Source organism: Ruditapes philippinarum, unplaced genomic scaffold, assembly GCF_026571515.1.
Source record: "Ruditapes philippinarum isolate M1 unplaced genomic scaffold, ASM2657151v2 ctg476_1_1_1_1, whole genome shotgun sequence".
In the NCBI taxonomy this organism is placed as follows: domain Eukaryota; kingdom Metazoa; phylum Mollusca; class Bivalvia; order Venerida; family Veneridae; genus Ruditapes; species Ruditapes philippinarum.
This window is the reverse complement of record NW_026858368.1, coordinates 201563-226963: the sequence shown is the minus strand read 5'-3', so window position 1 is coordinate 226963 and position 25401 is coordinate 201563. Positions and strand designations below refer to the sequence as shown.

The 25401-nt window shown below is 31.1% G+C and overlaps 1 protein-coding gene across 1 annotated transcript in view; it reads right to left on the bottom strand.

Annotated features, from left to right (window-relative positions):
- The window catches only part of LOC132752971 (dynein heavy chain domain-containing protein 1-like), a 106728-nt gene extending 81418 nt beyond the window's left edge, over nt 1-25310 (bottom strand). Inside the window, exons 1-27 of the mRNA XM_060743385.1 lie at nt 25198-25310; nt 19889-20084; nt 19325-19429; nt 18792-18879; nt 18115-18216; nt 17414-17621; nt 16804-16877; nt 16277-16390; nt 14900-15049; nt 14117-14286; nt 13577-13687; nt 13209-13256; nt 12639-12722; nt 10807-10896; nt 10107-10351; nt 9513-9717; nt 8570-8787; nt 7914-8067; nt 7375-7549; nt 6669-6887; nt 5701-5823; nt 5043-5204; nt 4347-4391; nt 2634-2735; nt 1998-2195; nt 1620-1790; nt 1067-1310 (exon numbers count right to left, since the gene is read on the bottom strand). Of these exons, the coding sequence (XP_060599368.1) occupies nt 1067-1310; nt 1620-1790; nt 1998-2195; nt 2634-2735; nt 4347-4391; nt 5043-5204; nt 5701-5823; nt 6669-6887; nt 7375-7549; nt 7914-8067; nt 8570-8787; nt 9513-9717; nt 10107-10351; nt 10807-10896; nt 12639-12722; nt 13209-13256; nt 13577-13687; nt 14117-14286; nt 14900-15049; nt 16277-16390; nt 16804-16877; nt 17414-17621; nt 18115-18216; nt 18792-18879; nt 19325-19429; nt 19889-20046 (3763 nt within the window). The 5' untranslated portion in view covers nt 20047-20084; nt 25198-25310. The remainder of the gene's footprint in view (nt 1-1066; nt 1311-1619; nt 1791-1997; nt 2196-2633; nt 2736-4346; nt 4392-5042; nt 5205-5700; nt 5824-6668; nt 6888-7374; nt 7550-7913; nt 8068-8569; nt 8788-9512; nt 9718-10106; nt 10352-10806; nt 10897-12638; nt 12723-13208; nt 13257-13576; nt 13688-14116; nt 14287-14899; nt 15050-16276; nt 16391-16803; nt 16878-17413; nt 17622-18114; nt 18217-18791; nt 18880-19324; nt 19430-19888; nt 20085-25197) is intronic.
- Nucleotides 25311-25401: the final 91 nt, after the last annotated feature.

Here is a 25401-nt window from a genome sequence, read left to right as displayed (position 1 = left end):
ACTATAAGTTTTGGTACCTATCAGGATTCTCTGAAAAACATTATAAATGTAAGAATAGTGAGATAGTGGTTCTTATATAATATTATATCCTGCATTCAAATATCTTGAAAATGTTTTTCCTGTTTATACCATAACGACAATAATGTTACACACAGTTCTGATAAATGCTTTGAACAATAACTTAAAATATATCAGGATGCAATTGCCCGCAATATATCAGGTCATATCTAAATTGTCAGGAAAAGAGAAGTATTCTACAAAAGAAATAAGACAAACAAGGCTAATCCCCTAATACCAACATGTAAACAAATATTTTACATTTGACATAAAACAATTAAGGAATGCACAAAGGAGATTCCTTCACCAACAAAATACATTATTTCACTATACTAAAACAGTTTCTACATCACACAAACTTAATATAAAAATATATAATATTTCATATAAAGAAATAATAAAATCTCCAAAGAATTTAGAATGAAATTTTGATAAATATTAAAGGCTAGGGCCAAAAAACCCTTCTTTGTAGAGGCTGAATATAGGCTGCTTCCCCAACCAAACTAGCCTCTTTTTTTCCCCAGTTTGGTCCTCAAATTCCCCAGTCTTTTGAAATTTCCCAAGAATTTAGAACAAAATTAAATGATGGAGTTGAATTTATTTCTTTTACTGCCTTATAGGCTTATTAGTATTTCCCAATGCTTTTTGCTTTTTTATTTTGAAGACATTGTTAAAAGTTTGTGTTAAATTTGAGACCCCTTTCCCCAAAGTATGCAAAAACCATGCATATTTTCCCCAAGAAAAAGGCTAAGGCCCTTTCCCCAAAAATGGTGTTTTGGCCCTGAAGGCTGTAACAGATTTGATGTTTTATTAATTTAAGCCAAGTTTCTACCGGAATTATCTTTATTTTTTTCATTTTAAAAGTTAAAAATGTCAGGATAATAAGCTATTATTATGAGTATATATCTACATTAATTTTTTGTTAATATAAATGTTAATTGAAATACCTGATTGCTACAGTTACAAATATTATATATAACGAGTTATTCAGTTTTATATCAAGAATTACCTTTAGAAGCCAACAGACTGTCTGGTATATGTTTAGCCAGTTTAAATTCTCTCTCTAACCAGAACTTCTTCATGTGACCTATCTTCAGTTCAAGGTCATATTCTGCAACAGCTCCGAGGTATATCTGATGCACCAACTGAGCATGCTCTTCAAGGTCATAGGTCAAAAGGTCAGCCACAGTAAACTGTTTCTTAGGGTCATATGACTCATTCATACCAACAAAAATAGCTCTCCAATGACGTTCCTGAAATATACACACATGAAGTTTACATAATTTATACATACATGAAGTATACATAACTGAGAATAACTTGAAACAAAGCAAGTACAAGTAAAACAGTGGCTAGAGATTGTAGCATTGAACATTACTGAGGTCATGACTATGTTTCCTAATATGATGGCAGCATTTATTAGTTCCAGGTAGTAGATTTGTGATTCAATAAGGTTTCAGGGTTTACTAACAAATAACTTAAAATAAATATATTTTTTACTAAATATGGTGTTATCCAAATTAAGGGCTGTTTTTCATGAACATGTTGTTAGTGTAAATTACCTTGAGAGCATCATTAGCTAGTTTATGTAGGACTGGTAAATCCTTCTTGAATTCCTGCAATGTCTTGAACCAAGTTGTAAGTACCTTGTCACCATGGGGAAGATAGGGTTTAAGCTGACTAGCAGCTGCTTGCCACTCTATTATCTTCTCCAATGCTTTCTTTATGTTCATCTGAAAACAAAACACTTGTCATTGTTACTAAATACTGTGTCAATTTTACATCATTCAATGTTCTATATGAAACAGGAAAATACATACAGATATACAGTACGATTTAGATTGCAAAGATCAGAAAATACCACAGAGCTTGCAGCCCTTTGATTATCCACTGTATGATACTACATAAATAATAAACTGTATACACAAGTGACATTATACCTTCTTAAACAGCATAGACTTCCAATCTCTGATAGCATGTGTTGAGCTCTCCACGTATTTCCAGAGTTCTTGTCGAACATCTAACTTTACCGTCATCTCATTCAGGAATGTCAGATCGTACGGTTCACCACAGATTGCTTCACGCCATTTACTGGCCTTCTGTAACTGATTCTGAATGTCGTAAAATTTATCTCGGATCTGTAACACAATTAAGCAATAGAAGATAAATTTAAAGCTAATCTGGAAAAAAAGATTGCTACAAGCAATGAAGAAAATCCTTAATAAAGTGTCACAGATGGAATGTTTGTATTACAGATGATTTTAAATATTTGATAATTGGAACTTTAACAAACTTTATTACTCATGATCATAACACTACTAGTACAACATCTTTTTTAAACTACATTAGTATTTGTACAAAAACATTAGGTAAAAAAATGTATACTTTAAAACCTGTGTTACAGGCAGACTAAAATCACTATTTCTTTCTCTTTTTTTTTTTTTTTTTTTTTTGGGGGGGGGGGGGGGGGGGGGGGGGGGGAAGGCTGTTTTTTGTTGTTATTATTTATAATTCATAGATTTACAGTAACAAACAGTGAAAGGGTCACATGACAACCTAGTTACACATGTACAAACCTGTTTCATATCTTTAATGATGTGTGTGGGATTCTGATCAGGATCGAGGAATTTACCATTTGTTGCCAGTTCTTCCAACTCATATGCCTCTCTTTCCAGTTGCTGTAACAACACAAAACATTCACATTATCTCTCAGTCACATCTTTCTTAAAAATCAGAATCTTGTAAATTTTAAGAAAGAAAGAGTTTAACAATTAACAACCAAATTCATGTACAGCAAAACAAACATGTGTATTTAAACAAAAATAAAGAACAATAAGATATGTTAAGTGATTATTTAGGAAAGCATAAATAGGCAGGGGTAATAATCCCAAAGTTAATCATGTAAATATCAATGTTTAAAAACACTACAACTTTCTCACTAAAATCATTATGGTATTTCTACAGAAAATGTTTGGAAATTTGAAGGGTTAAAGACAAAACTTTGAAATTTGTTAAATGGTTTATTTCTGCAAAGCAGAATTATTGTAAAAGTTGAACAATAAATGTTAGAACTTTTTTTAAAAGGGTTCAAACAAACAACAAAAAATCAATGGACTTGGCAAAATATTGACTAGGGAAGGCATTAATGAGTTAGCAAACAGGTTACTATTATAATCACATGAATCTGGCATTTTAACATCAATACAAATTGCTTAAAATGGGGAATAGTTAAAATTTATCCAACAACATTTAAACTGATTCTAATAATTTACACATAGGTGATAAAAATGCTGCATATTCTTATGTTCTTGTGTTAACCTTGCACACATTGTAAACTATTTTGATCAATATTTACACATTTTTACATACATTATTATTATCATATGTAAATACATTACACAGTGCACAATATAGGCTATATACTTGCAATTATATCATACATATATTTAAATATACCTTATATATTCATATAGCATGTCTAGAAAATGTGTGTATTTTAACAGCTCTACAGTAGTATGCATTCACTATCAAATCTTACAAGTGATTTATACAGAATTCATTTTAGTTTGATTGTGTGGGAAGCTATAAGCTTATTGACACACTTTCGAATCCGTTCCTGGAACCAACCAGTACTGAGCAATAAGTGTAAATTTTCTTGCTAAAGGAAACAATGACTTGCACCTGACGGGGTTTGAACTCATGTGCCTAGGGATCATTTGATTACTGACTGCGTTAACCACTAGGCCATGCTGCCACATCAATCTTATACTTCTAACATAAACCAATATTCTTTAATTATTCATTTACCACAGACACGTTTATTATATTAATTTACTGTCATATCTTACACAGTTTAAATTTAAGACTAATGTATTCTAACAGGTATTTGATCAAATCTCGCCAATGTTGTAACTAGTAAGGTCACTGTGAGTTTCTATCCCACATGTAATTGTAGCTCCTTATGTATACAGGTACATTAATTTGCTTGCTTATTTTAATAAAGCTTTTTACTACAAACCTACATTTTAATGACAAAGTTATTTATTGAAAGTATGAAATATCAGTACTGCATTTACACATTTTTTTCTTACCATATATGAGAAATTATTTGTAGGTTTATTATCAAGTTTAGGATGCTGAAATTCAATGTAAATATATGAGATATACCTGACAATATAAACAACAATCTGTTACAGAAAACACAAAATAAAACACACAAGTTAAGGAAAGGATCAATATGTTATAATAAGGTACACGCTGTTATGTAGATAACAAAGTTACAAAGTTACCAAATATAAACTCTCTTCAGGCTCGTCCCCAGGTTTTGATGGCGGCTTTACAAAATTCAAAATTATACTTTACTTATATTATACATATCTAATTTTTATTTGTAGTTTTCTGCAATACTTATAAAGGAGTTTTAATTACAACATTACTTAGTAACATTTTTTAGTTTGTATCTTATGTAAGTGACAAACATTACCACAAAAATTTTCCATTTCTGCCTGCCTCGTTGACTGGAACTTGACTTTTGGTACTAAGGTAATCATATTAAGACTGTTTAATGAATTATATAAAAATAAAGTGTTGTGTTTTTAAAAAAAAGGTTTCACTTTGCACATCTGAGAAGCATATTATGGTCACAAATTTTAGATTGTTGCAAAATTACAAAAAAAGTTGGAACACTTATATTTCTAACAAACAAAAGAATAAAAACATTCAATTTCACAAGAAGAGTTGTTTTTCTACCATCAACAAAGATTAACAGAGTTTATTCAGTATGTATTGCTCCTAATTTCTGCATAAACAAAACTACATCAATATTGAAATACAAAGACTGCTGAAAAAAGGAAATAATCAAACTATCATCTATAATTATAAGATAGAAAGACCATATAGAAATACCAGATAGAAATAACTAATAGTAGAACAGTAAATTTTCCCCATGAACCAGCAAGTAAAAATGATCACAAATAAAAGATCACCTGGTATGTATCTTCTAACAGCTGAGTCATCAATGGAGTCTGAGTGTTTACAAACTCTGAGGCGTCCTGCATCTGTAGTAGAAATGCTTCCCAGGCCGCCCATACATTCTCTTCATATTTCTCCTCGTCATTGGTCAACTGACGGTAACTCATCCTGATTACCTATATAATACAAGTTTACCCATATAACACAAGTTTAATACAATGACCCATATAACACAAGTTTAATATGGTTACCTATATAACACAAGTTTAATATGGTTACCTATATAACACAAGTTTAATATGGTTACCTATATAACACAAGTTTAATATGGTTACCTATATAACACAAGTTTTATATGGTTACCTATATAACACAAGTTTTATATGGTTACCTATATAACACAATTTTAATATGGTTACCTATATAACACAATTTTAATATGGTTACCTATATAATTATCAGTAAAATAAAAGCATTATAATATGTTATAATATAAGTATGACATATCATCTTTTTCACAGACAATCTTTTATGTCACAACTATTATTTTGAATAAGGTCCATGTTTCATTGAACTCAAGAATGGTTCTTCATTCATAGAGGAAGTAAACATAAACAATTATCCAAAATTTATAAAGAATAGTTGTTCTGGACATATAGAACAACTTGTTACCTCATATAAGGACTTGATGTATTCCACTTTCTGTTGATAAGATGCTGTATTTTTCTTGTACTGGTTGTAATTTTTGGCATATGTTGCAAACTGGTCTACAGAGGCATTCTTGTCTTTCATGTTCTACAACAAACACCGAAATCATATGTTATCATACTTTGAAAAAAAGAAAACAATAGTTTAAGAATACATGTAGAAGCAAGTACGGGTTTGTTCAAATGATGAAGTGATTTGCAATACAATTATACCCACCACATCAAGTTTTTAAAGTTCTATATATGTCAAAAAATTGTGAATGACTACCAGATAAGTAAAAGAAATTTGTCTAGTCTTTTAGAAAACTGTACCTATTTCATTCCTTTATTTGAGATAAAAAAAAATAGTACATGATAACCATTTCAAAAAAGAAATGAAAAGACAAAAAACAATCTTCAAATAAAACAAACACAAAAAAATCAATATAATGCCTTTAAATTAACTCCCTTTCAGGAATTCATGGTTAATTTGTATATTTTTACCATTTAAGCATTTAACCTTTTACCCCATGAGCATATTGCGAAAAATGGCCGTTTTCATTGAAAAGCCTCCTGTAACAAGTTCAAACTGCTATGAAACTATGAAAAATGCTTCAATACTGATGAAACTTGGCACAAATGTTGACTACACCATAGCCTCTGTAACAGCTTGCTCAATTGTAAATTTCCTTTTACCAAGGCAAAGGGGGAATGTCTCAAAATTGCCAAAAATCACTATTTTGCATTGTTTTTTTTCTATCAAAACCGATTTCAAAGTGCTGCAACTTCTCAATGAATTGAGAGCGTCGGTTACTAGTTAGCCTAAGATCGACCTGAGGCCATTTTTAGCCTGTCACATGTACAAAATTTTCTTGGCGATAAGGGGGACTGGTTAAAGAAAACATGAACAAGTTGGACGCAAACACAGTGGAAATAACACTATTATTCACCTACCTGTATGACAACCTTCATATCACTACAGAAATTGTTGGCCAGTGATTTAGCTTCTTCTGCTACAAAATCTACAAGTTCAGTGTAAATGTCATTCAATCTTGGTAGAAGTATATCATGTATATGAGAACAGTCAACATATATAAGTCCATTACTGGTGTGTGTAAAATGATCAAAATTACGAACTTTATCTGACCATAACTTCAGTTCCGTAAGTTTTTGCTGAAATTAGAAAATAAATACATGTATATAAATTTTTGTACGTATATAGATAGAGAAATATACATGTATGTGTATTTATACTATAACAGAGAGTAGATATTGACATTGTAATCAAATATAGAAATTAAAAATGTTTGCAATTTAAGAATTACAAATGCAGTTAAAATTGGCTTTCTGAATATGCAAATGTGCCTTTACTTGATATATTTCAAGTCAGAGAAAGACAAAATTATAAGCATCAAATATGGTATACTTAGAGAAAAATGCTTGGCTTTGAGTGTGTTGTGATCTTATATTGCACAGCATGGAGTTCAGAATTGATTGCAATAATATAATCCTGAAACTGCTATGTTATATATAAACTTGTCAGTGTAACAGAATGACAAAATAACATTAAATATGACAGTGACAAACATTTTTTATCAGAAGCTCCAGTAACAAAATTCAGCCCCATTATTTTCATACAAAGTGTTAATCTATAAACTACCTCTATTGTAAATGCTTGCTCTCCTTTAAATTCTCGTACTGATTTTTCTGTCCATTTCTTACAGAATTGGTGTATCTCATTCAACCACTTGTTAAAGTCACAGTATGAATCTATCTCATCGAGAGCTTCTTGAAGCAGTGTAGATGTTGTGTGAAGCATGTCTTGAAATTGATCACTGAGAAAAAACAGAACAAAAATATATAAATGTTTCTTAATACGAATCTCTGAGAAAAGAAGAGTAAAACATGGTCAGCATCTTTTTTAAAATGACCATTTAGAATACATGGTCTGAAATATTTTCTGAGTGTGCATAGTGAGAAAATGAAAATTCCTTTTATAGTTATCCATACACAATGTTGTCTAAAACTAATGAACGTAATTCATTATTCATAAAAATCCAGTTACAAAAGTCCAAAGCAAAGATATCAATATTGACATAAGAATTTCACTATATTTTTTTTAGGTGAAAATGACTTAGCTGTCAGGCTAGGCTGCAAATTTAGCAGTAAATACAGATACCTCAATATAATGATACTCACTCTTTTTGTAGTTTTTCCTCTAGACTAGCTCTAGACAATGGTTTATATTGTCCCATAAATCCCTCTCCCTCAACTATCAGTTGTTGACCTTCATCCTTTATCACAAGGTCAGGGGTTGCTATACCAATCTCATCTTCTTCCTTTGTCTTGGTGTCTGAAAATTAGGTCAATATTATATCAGCAAAATTTGCAGGTTCACTTTTAATGATATATATCAAGACTATCCAGCAATATAATGAAATAATAAAATAATGAGCATATACTTTTGGAAGTGTTTTAAATTACAAAAACATATTACTAATGGAGTAAGATCACATGCGCCTATCCCTCTAAGCATTATTTCAAGTGTAGGAAAGTTCTTGGCAGAACCACGGATCAGTTAAATCATTTCAAATTATCAGTTTTCTATCAGAAGGAAAAACATAAGAAAACTTTAGTCATATGAAAATATATTTTTGAACCACAGATCAGTTAGGTAAAGATCTGTAAATCATTCCAATAAAATTACATTTGTAATTAGCCAAAGCATGAAAATGGTTGTCATTATAGACAAAATGTATTTTGAGGTCCTAATACTTGACATATATATCAAATATACATTTTGTAAGAAATCATAGTCAACTTGAAGAAAATAAGAGTATAAAATTTGTTGTAACCTTCAGTAGGAAGATCTGGTAATTTCATATCACTGTCATCTCCTATAGTTGATCTTGTTTTAGACATGGGAATAGTTCTCTCTGTATGTGCCCCTGAGATAACAGTCATTGTGTCCCCAGCTTGTGACCGTGACACTGATAGTTGACCTCGACTTTCTTGTTTGATAGAACTTGTCGCCGCAGTACTCTTTCTTCTCTCTGACAGAGCTGGTTTACAACTTGAAACAAAAATATGATATTATTACACAACCTTAAAGCTACATGCCTCCAGATGAGTCAGAATATTTCAATAAAATCACTTGAAAAAAATATACTAGATGTAAGAAAAAGTAAAGTTTTAAGATTCAAGTAATAGTTTACATATTATGTGTGATTAATAACTGATTTTTCAGTATTTACAACTACATTTCCACTGAGTTATGAAGTAAGGCTATTTATGCATATTTTGACCACTTTGTGGTAATTTACATATGTAAGTGCCAATGATAATGTATAAATTGCTTCCTTTTGCTTACTTCACAATATTACATTCAAAATTTTCATGAAAATTAGCATGAATCTGGAGGCATGTTCTTTAATGATTTTGGTACATGCTGTTGATCAGTCAATGGCCTTACTTATTCTTTTACAAACAACAATCAAAAAAAGATTTCATGTAAAATAACCTAAATTGCTTTAACACACATGCATACATGTTTTTATATACAACTAAGAAAATCTATAAGCTATCTATTGAATATTTTTCAGAATTGAACATAATGAATTGTTTTATTTGAAGCATACAGCAATGCCTGTTTTAAGTATAATAATATATCAAATATTTCATTCAATATACTTGATGTACACAATAACAAACAGGAACAACAATTTTAAGTTCTATTAATTTTCTTTCCAGTTCTCATTTTTCTGTTATAAATAAAAATGCCAAAGACAAGTCATCTACCTGGAATCTGTGATTGATTTAGCCTGTTCCGATTTCTGGATGGATGATTCTGTTTCATCACCAATAGTTTGTGTATCAGTATGTGGATCTGTTATAGAACCGTCCATGGGTACAGCATTGGTACATAACACTGTAGGTATACCCTTTAATGTGTTTATTACAGCTCTTGTCAGCTTTTCCTTTGTTGGGGAAATACCAAGTACATCTGTAACATATCATACACATTCATGTTTATCATTATAATAATTATTTGTGATCTACTTTTATTATCTCTAAATTTCTTCATGCATTTACAGACAGACCAAAAGTGTTTGCTTAGTCTTACCAAACAATATTTCAATACACAATTATTATCTTATTGATTCTACACCTCATTAATTTTATTATCAATAAATAATAAAGTAAAGAAATACACAGAAATTGACTAATTATCAATAATGCAAAATGCTATGTGATACAATTATTATTTTTGATTCTGATATCATAGTAAACTATAATCATTCAAAAAAATCTTTTTTTAGAAAAATTAAACGTCTAGCTTAAACCCTTAACTTAACTAATATAGAAGAAGGATGACAACACGATAAAAGTTACCTTGTTTTGTGAAAGTGAGATTGGCTTTGAGGAAACCTTCTCTCAATGGAGACTGCCCAGTTAGTAATACAGTAGTTACAAACATGGTCACCTGATTCTTGGTCAGATAAAACATATGTTCTACAATCAACTGATCTACCAACTTGACAAAGTTACCAAGACGACCAGTCTCACTTCTTGCTAATCTCAAATTCTCCTCTCTCTGTTCCTTCTTGTATTTCTGCATGTGTAGAGAATCCTTGGAACTGAAAGGGGAGATAATTCTATTATATATCTATCTTTCAACTTCCTGTAACATTGAAGCTGTAATTAAGAGAGACAACTTAAGCCATCTCTCATGTTGTACTTAAAGGAAAACTATGTGATTATTTATTTCCCTTGATTTCATTTCATGTTAAAATGAAGAGGGGATAACTCTATGTACAGTATAAATCTATTATCTTTATTGAGTAAATAGAATAAAAGGGAGACAATTGTATACAAAATATACAAGAAAAACATAAATGGTTCAATAGACAAATTGTGTCAGTACTTGAATGTCAGAATTAACCTACTTTAACGTAGCATTATGCACATCAGGTGGGTTTTTTTTTTTTTTTCTAGCCCCAACAAAACTTGTGTAATTTTCACACACCTAATTAAATCAACAAAAATAACAGTACAGATTTAGATAATGACAAACAGAAATATAAAGACTTACAAATAGGTTTTCTTCTTCACTTGTTCCTCACAGTATTTCAACTTGTTGAACGATTCCTCCGCTGTTTTGTCCACAACCATCTTACAATACCTACATAGTATAATTGGTCATTTATATTTGAACTTTTTATCTGCATGTATCCATACTTTCATAAAGTTAAAAACCAAAAGCTGCTATGATAAACAAACAGCATAAACACAGTATTAACTGTAAACTACATGTAAGTATGTCACACCATATCCATAACAAGAGCTGTCGGTAGGACAGCACGCTCGACTATTCTAAGTGCTTGATAGTTAAAGAGCCTTGATAATGTTAAATTTTCTAAGTTCACAAAAGGGCTAATTTTTTTTATAAATTCATGTTATAGGCCTTAGAGAGAGTCTAATTATACAGTATTGGCTTGACTATTTGGAAGGTAATGTCACAAGGGTGTTTTATTGAGTATAATAATACTAATTACCTATGAATACATAAAATTGACAGAAAAGGCATTAAGATGTTTTATCAAGTAAATCACTGCTTTTATTATTATGAATGCATAAAATTGTCCCAAAAAAGGCACAAACCCTTCAGTAGTTATGGAGATAACAGCTTACAAGCAAAACTTTACCATGAATTTCTAAGTTGAAAAAGGGAAGAAAAATCAGCCTAAATGCAAGATAGAATTATGGATCTTTGTCAGTGACCTACAATTCCGACCCTAATTGCATATGTGAAGTTTTCAATAAATATCTTTAATAGTTATTGAGATATGTAAAACTTGCATGTAAACATTAACCAAGAGACTAAGTAGAAAAGGGGATATGAATCAGCCTTAATGCAAGATAGAGTTATGGAACTTGGTCAGTGACATACAATTATGACCCTCAAATTATGACCCTAAGTACATGTGTAAAGTATCAAGTAAATATCTTTGAAGACCTTTAACCTTTAACCAAAATTTCTAAGTTTCAAAAGGGGAAAAAATTCTGCAAATATTGCAGGCAGAGTTATGAAATTTTGCAAAATGATGTACATTGTTACTATAAAAAAGTATTGTAAATTTTCAATTGAATATCTCAAGCAATAATTGAGGTATTTGACTTTACAAAAAAACTTTAACCAAAAATTTCTAAGTTTCAAAGGGGCATAATTCTGTCAATATTGTAGGCAGTGTTATCCAACTTGTCAATCTGATGTACCTTGTTACTATAAATAAGTATTGTAAGTTTCAATTGAATATCTCAAACAATAATTGAGATATTTGACTTTACAAAAAAACTTTAACCAAAATTTCTAAGTTAAAAAGGGGCATAATTCTGTCAATATTGTAGGCAGAGTTATCCAACTTGTCAATCTGGTGTATCTTATTACTATAAATAAGTATTGTAAGTTTCAATTGAATATCTCAAACAATAATTGAGATATTTGACTTTACAAAAAAACTTTAACCAAAATTTCTAAGTTAAAAAGGGGCATAATTCTGTCAATATTGTAGGTAGAGTTATCCAACTTGTCAATCTGATGTACCTTGTTACTATAAATAAGTATTGTAAGTTTCAATTGAATATCTCAATCAATAATTGAGATATTTGACTTTACAAAAAACTTTAACCAACGCAGACGCCGACGCGGACGCTGACGCCGACGCCGGGGCGACTACAATAGCTCTCATATTCTTCGAATAGTCGAGCTAAAAATCAATCTAAACAATAATTTTAGACCTAATTCCAATAAATAAGTAATTTTACAAGCACTAACCCTGAATGGATTAAGCCATATATATATATACTATACATGTATCTCACTACAAAAGATTGTTTGAAATAACTAGACATTGTTTTACTTACGTGAAGAATTTTTCTAGAATCTTTTCAGCTTGGATGTTTTTGTAGTTGATATTGTTCTCAAAATCTGACAGTTGATACATTTTGCTGGAAACATAAAAGTAAGGTATCTCTGCCAACTACCTGTGATGTTTGTATGTTATATATTCAAGTAGACAATAGACAAACCTTCCCAATTCTATTTAGCTTACTTGTCTGTTTGGTTAAAGAGGTATATCAATCATATAATGTTGGAAAATGACTTTCAAATGCCAACTTTCTCCTCATGTATTATCAGCATGTGTATCTAGATACACTGTCTTTAACCAGAACCCTCCTGGAATGTCTTATCACAAGCAGGACTCATATTGTAGATATGAGGTTTGTAGGACTAACATTTGAAGAGCTCTAATTCCATATTTAATATCCTACTTGACAGGACCAGAATTAAATAATGTAACATGCTGGCCATGTGCTTGATATTATGGATACAAAAAATATAGTTCAAAATGAAACCATGTAAATATTATATTACAATTAGACAAAGAAATATTAACATATTGTAAAACAAATCCTTACAAGACAATTACTTACTCTGTTTCAAATGGGAGAAAGTTCACTGTAATAAGCTCCTTCAACAGTCTGAAATGATTACATAGATAATAAATCAGTCATATTATAAACTTATTGACTCTTAGACAGGATACATACTATCAGACTTATGCTAGTGACAACATATATAGAAACATGTCAATATTATATGCAAAATTACCTACATTGTATTTTAAACAAACCCTTATCATAAAAATTTGCGTATACATGTATTTGGCAAACTTACAAATTTGCCTTTACTGTTAATATCTAATTTATCTGGTGAAATAGATTATAAAACAGAGAAAAGACAATTAATCAAATAAGGCAATACCTTCATTTTCAAAGTAAACATTTTATGATATAATTACCTCAACACTTGTAGTAGAGCTGCTCCAAATACAGGTACATTCTGTAACATGGTGGAAGAGATAACCTGTTGTTTTCTTAAATAATCCAAGTAACGTTTGTTTGCTCTCCATCTATAAAAACATAACAAAAATATTTAACATACAATCATGTTTAATTTCTTTATTATATAAAACTTCTGCAATGTTCAATATTTATAACTTTTAGTTTAAATTATAACATTATATGAGCCGTGTCATGACAAAACCAACATAATGGGTTTGCGACCAGCATGGATCCAGACCAGCCTGCGCATCCCTGCAGTCTGATCAGGATCCATGCTGTTCGCTTACAGACCCTATAACAAGGAAAGAAACTGATAGCGAACAGCATGGATCCTGATCAGACTGCGCGGATGCGCAGGCTGGTCTGGATCCATGCTGGTCGCAAACCCATTATGTTGGTTTTGTTCTGACGCGGCTCATATATTTTTTATGACTAGAAAATGTTTTAAAATATTTTTGTATCAGAAATCCAATGAGAAAATTTTATGTATTATTTACCTATCAAACATTTTACGGATGAGGTAATGTTTGAAAAATGGTATACTGGATACAGCCTTCCATAAGACAGCTTCTCTCTGCCACTCAGCCAGGGTTTTACTCTCAGATGGAGCATTGGGTAATACATGAAGTACTCCAAATGTAGAAAACACAAAATGTTCATCTTCAACCTATAGTATATATTGTGTAGAAAATATATTCTTTTATCAAATGTTTTATACAAAAAAAAAATCTAAATTGTTGATAACAGGCAGTCTTACAGGCAGTCAACAGTTGCGTTCATTGAAGGCCACCTTTCCTTGTTGATCTTGTTTACCATATTTTACCTTTTTGAAAGATATAAACCATTACAATTTGACTGTGCCACAAATAAAAAGATACGAACCCCTACATATTAACTAGGCTCAACTGCTGATGCCTAATTCTGTTATCTCAATATTAAAATCCCTGTATTTTACCATGGACAATTCAAAATTCAAAGAAGAACATTTTTTATGTATAATGATTCAGCAGGGTAAGGGACAATAAACTGAAATGTCTTTGTTGACAAACAGTCTCTCAAAACAGGTAATTTGGCACTAAAATTATTCAATAGCAAAGTTGAAAGTATTGAAAGGTTTTCCATATGTGATATTTATGTGAAGGTGATCTTTAAAACTGATAATTGTACCATGTATATATTAATGTGTAGTTTAGCTTATTTAATAAAATTTTATACAGTAAAATATTTTGTCCTAGGGAATTTATCACAAACTAAATAAAAACATAACTACATATACAAACCTTATTCTTGTGGACACATATTAGATCGTATGGAGTGAAATGTCTGCTTGGTGCATAGTTAAAGAACAGGGATTTGATTTCTCCCATATGATGACACTTGACAAAGTAAGCCACTGCCTCTCTCCCAGTCATCTTAGGTACCTTTTCCTCCTGCAAATATACATTCAACAAGGTCACTAGCTACTAGGTAATATGAACATTGTCATTACCTGACACAAATTCTGACTGTGTAAAAATTATCTTGTATAATATGGTAAAATAATATTTGTAATGACATTGGAACTTTACTACAAATGAATAACTTGGTCACAGTGATGTTCGTTTTTTCGTTGTTGATTGACATAAGACATTTCTAAATTCATTAGCCATTTATACAATGATGATCATTGTCAAATCTTATCATAAGAACTGATGATCTTATAAATGGCCATCTGTATAATTGATCAATATTATAGCTGAAAAAGCTCAAAGCAAACAAGAGCTGTCGGTAGGACAGCATCGCTCGACTATTCTTAGTGCTTGATAGTAAAAAAAAATGCTTGATACAGTTACCTCCTCCTGTTTACAGGTTGGTGTCATGATGGTGAACAAGTGTGCAAAGATTCAAAGCCATATGTCAATGGACTTTGAAAATATTTGAGGTATTACAAAAACTTTAACGTAAATTCTAAGTCGAAAAAGGGGCATAATTCTGTCAAAATGCTTGATAGAGTTACCTCCTCCTGTCTACATGTTGGGGTTATGATGGTGAACAAGTGTGCAAAGTTTCAAAGCCATATGTCAATGGACTTTGAAAATATTTGAACTATTACAAAAACTTTAACATAAATTCTAAGTCGAAAAAGGGGCATAATTCTGTCAAAATGCTTGACAGAGTTACCTCCTCCTGTCTACAGGTTGGGGTCATGATGGTGAACAAGTGTGCAAAGTTTCAAAGCCATATGTCAATGGACTTTGAAATTTTTGAGGTATTACAAAAACTTTAACGTAAATTCTAAGTTGAAAAAGGGGCATAATTCTGTCAAAATGCTTGATAGAGTTACCTCCTCCTGTCTACAGGTTGGGGTTATGATGGTGAAAAGTGTGCAAAGTTTCAAAGCCATATGTCAATGGACTTTGAAAATATTTGAACTATTACAAAAACTTTAACATAAGTGGTTACGCCGACGCAGACGCCGACGCTCGGGTGACTACAATGACTCTAATTATTCTTATCGAATAGTCGAGCTAAATAATTATTCTTATCAAATAGTCAAGCTAAAAAATAATACTTCTAATTCTTCATAAACTGTATATAATCATCACAGGTAAAAATTGTAACATAATGAAAATTGAATGCTTGAAAGTTATAATAAAATTGTTTATAGAGTAACTGACCTCTATACGAGGGGTCTTCTTGAACTTTCTCTCAGCAGCAGTATATGTGGCTACAGTATTCCTGGGTGTCAGTTTATATCCTCCTGGCTCTTTATCTGGGGATTTCTCTACATTCTGTAAACAACACTGTAACAGTGTCACTCAGAACTTAAATACTGTACATACAATTTTAAAAGCACATTATGCCTCAGAAATGAATATGTTTTTATAAAACATATATATAAATAGCACATATAAATAGCATATGACATGTTTATCACCTGACAAAATAAGGTTAAATGGGAAAGTATTAGCCATAAAAGTAGCAAAATGTAAATAAAGTAGTAGTTTAACTTCATACAAAATCTGCTATAACATCCCATTATATCATAGTCTCTGTTTTTTATTTACTTCTTAGTTGTCCTTATGTCAAGAAAGGTACCATATACATAATCATATCCAAGTATCCAGTTGGTGACATAAATTTATTTCCAGTAAGGTATCAAAAATTCAAATATGAGCTAGAATGTTATATTTAACTCACTAACCGTGGTCTCATCAGGAATGTCTGTTTGTAAAGCCTGGGCTACTGGACCTAAAGCATGACTCCAGATTGATTCTCCTGTAATAGAAAACAAAACTCATTTCATAGTTTCTGCTAAACCAATATATATGTTAAATACAATGTGAAAACATTTAAAACTGCTAAAGGGAGACAGTTAAGAAAACAAATCATTTTGAAGACCTATCTTTTTTTTCAGTTATTAGTTAATGCTTGCACAGAACGTGTTTGCTATAGCTACTGAATAATCACAGTCACAAGTAAACCCTTATCAAAATTAAACAAACATGAAAAATAGCTAGAATGCTTTCATTCACAAAATACTAGTATTCAATGCATATCAAATAAGTTATGAAATTTTTAAAATATAAAAATAAATTATTTTGTTGCCTTCAAGCTACGTAAAAGGGGATTTTCTAAGGTACCAAATTTAAATGGTTAACCCTTCTAATTTGATTTTCCCCGTCTGGGGAAAAATCAACAAAAAATGTGGTAAAATAGAATTATTCAAGAAAAAAATGCTTAGATAGATAGGCTTAAAAACTCAACATCAATAGATTAGTCAATAATAAACTCTTTTGAACTATTTTTAATACTATATAAATTTGTATAACAAAAAGTTCTTACATTGATATACATAGAGTAGGGGTTTGTTCCATCAGGTAGACTTAGTAGTGTAGGAGGGGTGGGAACCATTTTCTTTACCCTCGGACTTGGCGTTTCAGCTGAAAATCTCACTGATGGAATGGTAACACAATAATTTTTCAGTTTTCTTGTATCACTCTCTTTAAGCTGCTGTATCTCCTGTGTAAGAAATGAAAACATGTATGTCAATCATTTAAAAGACATATAAGTTACAGAAAATAACACCTGAATTTCCAGCCAACCAAGGTGATCAGTTGCATTCTGTACTTACAAGAATGAATTCTACAAACTCACCATTCTATATAATTTAATGTTATTTCCTGCTTTATTGCAGACATATTTTAGACAAGGAAAATCTCATATCTTCTTTACATAAACTTTAAAAAATTATTGTTAGTTTCAAACAAACGTTTTAATTAAAGGATAAACCTAGAAATAAAATGTTATGATACAATATAACTAGTCATGAGAATGTAATACCAGCAATAGAAAGATAATAAAAATATTCAATTTCACTTTATTATCTTGCACATGACAATAATAAAGAAGAATATGAAACTTTATTGTTGATTATTAAAACATAACAAGACAATAACTTCTGTCATAATACCTTGATCTTGTGTCATATTTCCTTTTAAACATTTTAATTTACCTTAGGGAAGACTTTCTGAAGAGATTCTGTAATCTGTAGATCAAAGAGCTTCTCCCGATGTAACTTAACATGGTAGTATATTCTCTCTAAATAGTGGAATAACTGTAAATATATATATAAACATTGTAACTTTACATGGTAAATTCTAAATAGCAAAACAACTGAAAACATGCATGGTATTATTTTATTGCTTGAAAAAAATATGCATGACTGAGACCTTTATTTTCTAAACGAAGATACACTTGATAAAAAGAAGACATTCATAAAAGCCTAAAAGTATTATTTTACCCAAATATTGATGTTAAAATACCCATTTTTTTTTTTGCTGAAATTAGGCATTGAATACAGACGTTGATCTTAGTAAATACATCTTACCTTTTTTCTATCTAAAGACAATTATGATATTAAGATGTGATGTTTTGAAATTTTGCAGTGTCTATTCTAGGAGTGGGGTGGGGGGGATTCACTCATATTTTTAGGATTCCCCCTATTTTTTCACAGGCAGGGGGGAAATTTTACAAAGAGAAAGAAGGAAAATGATCAACAATGTAATTAACTCTCACTTTTCGATTAAAATCCCCGTTTTTCGAATCCTAGAATAGACACTGATTTTGTCAAGTACTGTATGTACTGCAGAAACAATTATAACAAAAGAAATAAACATTTTACAAACATACCTCTGCTCTCATATCATACAGGTCCAGATAACTGTTGTATGGTTCCAGTAAATCTATCACCTCTGTCAAATATTTCCATCCATGTCGACTAAAAAAAGACATCAAAATGAAAATGTATAAATGTATTTTATTTTTTATTTAAATACAGAATTTCAAAACTCAATTATATTTGGCCTCTGTAACATGCTGGTAGCAAATATAAATTGAAAAATTTAAAGGGCAGTTTCTAAACTTAAAGACAGTATGAAAACATGATGTCTGAACAACAGTCATAAACATCACATGAAGATTACAGACACATGTCTTGTCAAAATAGTGGACATTTCACTCAGCTTTAAACTTTAGTTTTAAAGTATATCATTTAATAAATTGAGATATACATATTTGTAAATTAACAAATATATTTTTACCTATACGGGTAGTAAACATGTATAAACTTTAATATAAATATGGAGATGTATTTAGCTTATAATACGGGTAGTTAACATGAAATGTATATAAACTTATATATAAATTTACAGATGTGTATTTACCTATCTTGCTGAAGGCAGACAACAAACACTGGAATAAGTTCTTGTTTTAAACATTTGATGTCATTTTCTGTAACTTCCTGTTGCTGGTCTAAATAATGGTTTATCCTGCAATAATGAAAACACAAACCAGGCACTCATTTATCAAACCATTTTTGTCTGTTATACATCAATAAATATTAACCTTTGTAAGTTATGTTGTTGTTTTGTTGTTTTTTCCTTCTCTTTACTCCTTGTTTCTGTTAAAAAAGAATACTTCCAAAATGCCTGTATGAAAGAAATAAGGTAGGAAATTACCCTTAAAGCAAACAGCGAATGTAAGGAATCATTGCTGAACGTATAAAACCAATCTTGAAATAGCAGAACAATATTTTGTTCCGGAACATTTTATTCTGTTTACATACAATATTCATGTGTTTTAAATAACAGGTACATTTTATGACACAACTCTTTTGAGAATTGACCATATGATTATAGAAACAATTTATTTTTACTGTTGATAAATTTTATAAAAATATTTCATTACATAAAGTGTTGAAATAAAAAGCAAACAAATGATATAATCACCTGGTCCTAATGTCTTTGGCCCATTCAGATGCTTGATCCCTTGGCGTTGGTGGTGAGGGTAGTTTGTCTTGACATACAAGACTACTTTGTCCCTCCCTTAGGGCTGGTAACTTTGGTGATGTCCTTGGCTCAAGGCCAACATCAACTTGTGATGTCATGTTTTCTTAAAACAAAGTTCTACTATATCATAGTAATTCTGAAAATTAAAACACAAATATATTTCGTTGTTGAAGACTATGATATTCCGTAGAATATGTTATAATACAAAATGTACCTCAAGCATCCATGTCTCTCTTAACAGTTTCAGGGTTCCAGATAATTTTTTGACACTGGGGTCTAATTACCCCCACTTTTCGGAATGTGGGGGGCGGGGGGTAAATTTAAATATATCATAAAAATACAACCCAACTTTTCGGAATGTGGGGGGTAAATTTAAATATATCATAAAAATACAGAGTAAAATTAAAGGACTTACTCTTTTTTAATGCACCATATTTTTATTACATTAAAATTAACACACCATTCTCTAACTAAGTTAATTACATGTATCTTTCTATTTGCATCATAACATTTCAAAATATAGTCACTTAGTGTGGTCTTTTTAATCTCTTCAAGTCTAAAATAGCATTCAACTAATATAGCGGTATTTCATTTTTCATTAAGGAATGAACAGAATGAATGATGAAAGACCGCACTTTTGTAAAAAATAATTTGATTCATTGAAAGTATCTCAGGTATAGAAGGCGAAAATATAAAATAAATATCTTTTATGTATTTCCCTGAAAGACCATTTAAAATTTAGCAGACATTCAGCATGAATTCCACTTCAATTGAAAGGCCTTTGTATATTCTTAGATTTACTTTACATTGTAGGGTGCATAAATGGATGCAACTAATAGGTAACCTTGTGCGTTTTTAGTTGATTTTGAAGCGTAAAAAACGTCAATTCATACGTTATCTGGAATGTTAACTACAACAAAAATGAATATTTAATTGTTCAGATAAAGTTAAGTATCTAACCAAAAATAACTATCTACTTTACATTGTTTGGTCATTTGGATTTTTATCCCCAAATCACCAATACTCACAATGGCCGACTTATGCAAATCAGGGATTTTTCCAGCATTTTGGGAACATGACCCATACCCATGGAATAGGGAATTTCAGCGATGTTTGTTAAAAATTGGGACAAATGCATGACTGAAATTTTGCACTGATAAATGAATGCAAACAATCTCTGTGAGTGTCTAGGATGGTATCTTCAAACAATTTACAATGAAGTCGTTATTTTAAAAAATTTAGAATTTTTTATTCAATATTTTCATTTTGTAACTTTCAATTGGGAATATTTTTCTGTGGATTGGGAAAATAATATACTAATTTCAATTGGGAATATAACCCAATAACGGCTATAAAATAAGCACAAAAAATATCCCTGAAATTAATGGAAATATAGTCTCAATGACATCTACAATGCATAGAAACCTCTACATCAAATAGCAAAACTGCAAGTCCCGACAAATCCACTAGCCCGCTAGCATTTGCAAGTAAAAGTTCGGGTCCAACTTGTAAAAAATTGATAAAACTCGCTGACAGGGCGAGTGAGTTTCTCCAGATCCAAATGATCTTTCTCTAAATATTTAATATAAATGAAGTTATTCGGTAAAAAAAATCAAACAGCAGACGCCATTTCATTCATCATACTGTCAACGGAAAACAAGAAATTGAGCTTATGACTAAATATAAAACTTAACAGAATGCGTATGATGAATTAATTCTGTTATGACAGCAGCAATCAACAATGTTTAATACATACGCATTCGGTAATGTTTTATACTTAGCCATGAGGTAGATATTATAGCCGAGTACGTAAAATTTGAATGGAATAAGTATTCAGGCTATGTTGAAGATTATGCATATAAAACAAGAGGGCCATGATGGCCCTGAGGTCGCTCACCTGTATATAGCCCCCCCCCCCCCCGCCCCCGGGCCAATTTTTACCCAAGGGCTTTTATTTGTTTATTTGAACAGACTTGGTAGACACCCATAAGAAGATGTTTCATGCTAAACATCTAAGTTCTAGCTCATTGGGTTTTTTAAAAGAAGATTTTTTAAGTTTTTACTATACACATATAGTTAAAAACAATGACACCCCTGGGGCAGGCCAAGTTTTGACCCCCGGGCTTTAATTTGTAGATATTTACTTATAGATGTTTCATGCTTATAATATCTAAACTAAAGCTATTTGGGTTTTTTCAAAGAAGATTTTTAAGTTTTTGCTATACACATATAAGGAAAATCAATGACCCCCGGGGCGGGGCCAGTTTTGACCCAAGGGCTTTTATTTGAACAAACTTGGTAGACACCCATTAGAATATGTTTCATGCTAAATATCTTAGCTCTAGCTCTTTGGGTTCTTTAAAAGAAGATTTTTTAAGTTTTTACTATATGCATATAGGGAAAATCAATGACCCCCCAGGGCGGGGCCAATTTTGACCCCAGGGCTTTTATTTGAACAAACTTGGTAGACACACACTAGAAGATGTTTCATGCCAAATATCTTAGCTCTAGGTCTTACGGTTCTTTAAAAGAAGATTTTTTAAGTTTTTACTATATGCATATAGGGAAAATCTATGACCGCCTGGGGCAGGGCCAATTTTGACCTCAGGGCTTTTATTTGAACAAACTTGGTAGACACTCATTAGAAGATGTTTCATGCTAAATATCTTAGCTCTAGCTCTTTGGGTTCTTTAAAAGAAGATTTTTTAAGTTTTTACTAAATGCATATAGGGAAAATCAATGACCCCCCTGGGCGGGGCCAATTTTGACTCCAGGGCTTTTATTTTAACAAACTTGGTAGACATTCAATAGAAGATGTTTCATGCCAAATATCTTAGCTCTAGCTCTTACAGTTCTTTAAGAGAAAATTTTTTAAGTTTTTACAATATGCATATAGGGAAAATCAATGACCCCCCTGGGCGGGGCCAATTTTGACCCCAGGGCTTTTATTTGAACAAACTTGGTAGACACTCTTTAGAAGATGTTTCATGCCAAATATCTAAGCTCTAGCTCTTACAGTTCTTTAAAAGAAGATATTTAAAGATTTTTCTTTCGGTTGCCATGGCAACCAGAGTTCTGCATGGAATTAAATTCTTTGAACAATTTTTAAAGGTGACCACCAAAGGAACATTCCTGTGAAGTTTGGATGAAATTGGCTCAGTGGTTTATGAGGAGATGTCATTTAAAGCAAAAGTTTACGGACGGACGGACGACGGACGGACGGACGACGGACGGACGGACGCCGGACGAAAAGCGATCACAAAAGCTCACCCTGTCACTTTGTGACAGGTGAGCTAAAAAGTAATATTATCATTATTGAACAATATGTAATTGAATAAAGCCAATTATACCGATATAGACCAGTAATTAGTCAATTTGAGTTTTGTTTTTACAAATTTGTTCGTCAAAAAGCAGGGCGAGTGCATTTTATGAAGGGTGAGTAAATTTGGAGGGTTTACTAGCCCGGCCCTTAAATAATTCATCAGGACCGGAACTGCACATGTTAAAAAAATCTGACACCAAAATCATTTAAAACCTAGATCTAAGAAACATTTGTCTTATAATTAATATGTGTTTCTGACCACTGAAGTCACACATTGCAGTTTTGTATAGCCGGTCTATCACTCAGGGTGAATTATTGAAAAGTTCTGCTTCTGTCAAAGACACTCCAACATTTTTTGGCGTTATTGACCTTTCTCTGATCTCTTGAAAGAGGGAACTTGGATAAAAAAATCATTGTAGTACATGCTATACAAGATCAGACAGTCAACATCAAACTATTTAATTCATTATCATCTTTAAGCAACATGAGTGACCTATTGATTGGCTTACAGACACTTCACCCCCCAGACACTTCACCCTAGGCCCTTTTTTGCAGACACTTCACCCCTCAGACAGTTCACCCCTCATTTTAAGAAATTTGATTGAGACACTTCACCCCTCATTTTTTTAATTTTGTGTTAAACAATTATTTATGTAGATTATGTTAAATACATTCAATAGTGATTGAGTATGTTTATTGTTTTAAGCCATTGTCTAATAAATTTTGAGTTGATTTAATTCTTGAAGTTTTGGTACTTAATTAAGTTTGATTTCAGTTTGATCCTTACCATATAATAATAATTGAGTTACGTTCATTTAGTGATGGTTTGTGCTTTAACCTTGTGCTTAATTAACATAACTGGTGCTATTTATTTGTTTAATAAATGACATTATGAATGATCTTTGTATTAAATGCAGGATAATTGTGTCTGATAATGATGATAAATAATTTATATTTATATTTACTATATTTTATAAAGCAACTGATTCATTCATTCATATTCATTTATATTCATTTTATTTATTTATTTAATTTATTTATTAAGAATAAATTTAATTTTCATACAATTATACCATTTTAATTCAATTATCTAATCAATTGTGAGATAACCGTTGAATAAACAACTAATCAACATGTGGAATAAACAAGGTGACATGCAATTAACACTTAATGGATGAAAGTGCTGTGATATATCATTTGGCAATACAACCAATTAACCTAAAACAGCTTTAAACTTAGTAAAAATAAAGGTAATATGCAAAAATTTTAATCAAATAATACTAAAAATAATAAATATAAACATATATAAGCATTTTGTTGTTGACCAACTTGTTTTATTTACTTTATAGAACAAAATTGGATGAGGGGTGAAGTGTCTTACTGATTTTGGGGGGTGAAGTGTCTTAAGGGGTGAAGTGTCTTCAAAATTTGAGGGGTGAAGTGTCTGGGGGGTGAGGTGTCTTGCTACCTATTGATTGAAGGGAATGGTCTATAGTGGAAAATTCTTCGTGGCAAATATACTCTTTAGCAGGTTATATACCAGGTCAGGATTATTTTGACCAGTTTTGTTTCTTGATATGCTTATCAATGAAAAGCTTTCAAAATTAATAAATTTTGAAATTAGATTTTCAAAAGAAAAAATTCATCCAATAGCATATTTATGACCAATATATATGTCACAGTTTCAAAAATATTATGTTAAAGAGGTTTAAACAGTTGGTTTTCCAATATTTTCAATCCAGAAAGCAATTCCACTGAATTTTGCTCATAAATCAATGATGTTTACATCACCCCACCCACTAAGAAACAAGCACCTGCTTAATGAATTAATGCATGTTCTGCTTAAAAACTGCGTCATATGAAAATGGCACCCGCTTAAACGACTAGAAAATCATTGTTAGAAACAAATTATTTATGGAAATAATACCATCAAAGCCTCTATTTATTTAAACATCCTCTTAATTAAAATCAATTGTTACGGCGTCTGTTGCCAGGTCGCCATTTGTTAGGCTCGCAGAAAATATTTCATAAATGATTTTTCCATTATAAAAAATTCACTAAAAGCTTAGAAAATCTGAACTATTTAAAACAAATTAATCTTAATTAACATTAGATTAATTTATCTAATTAA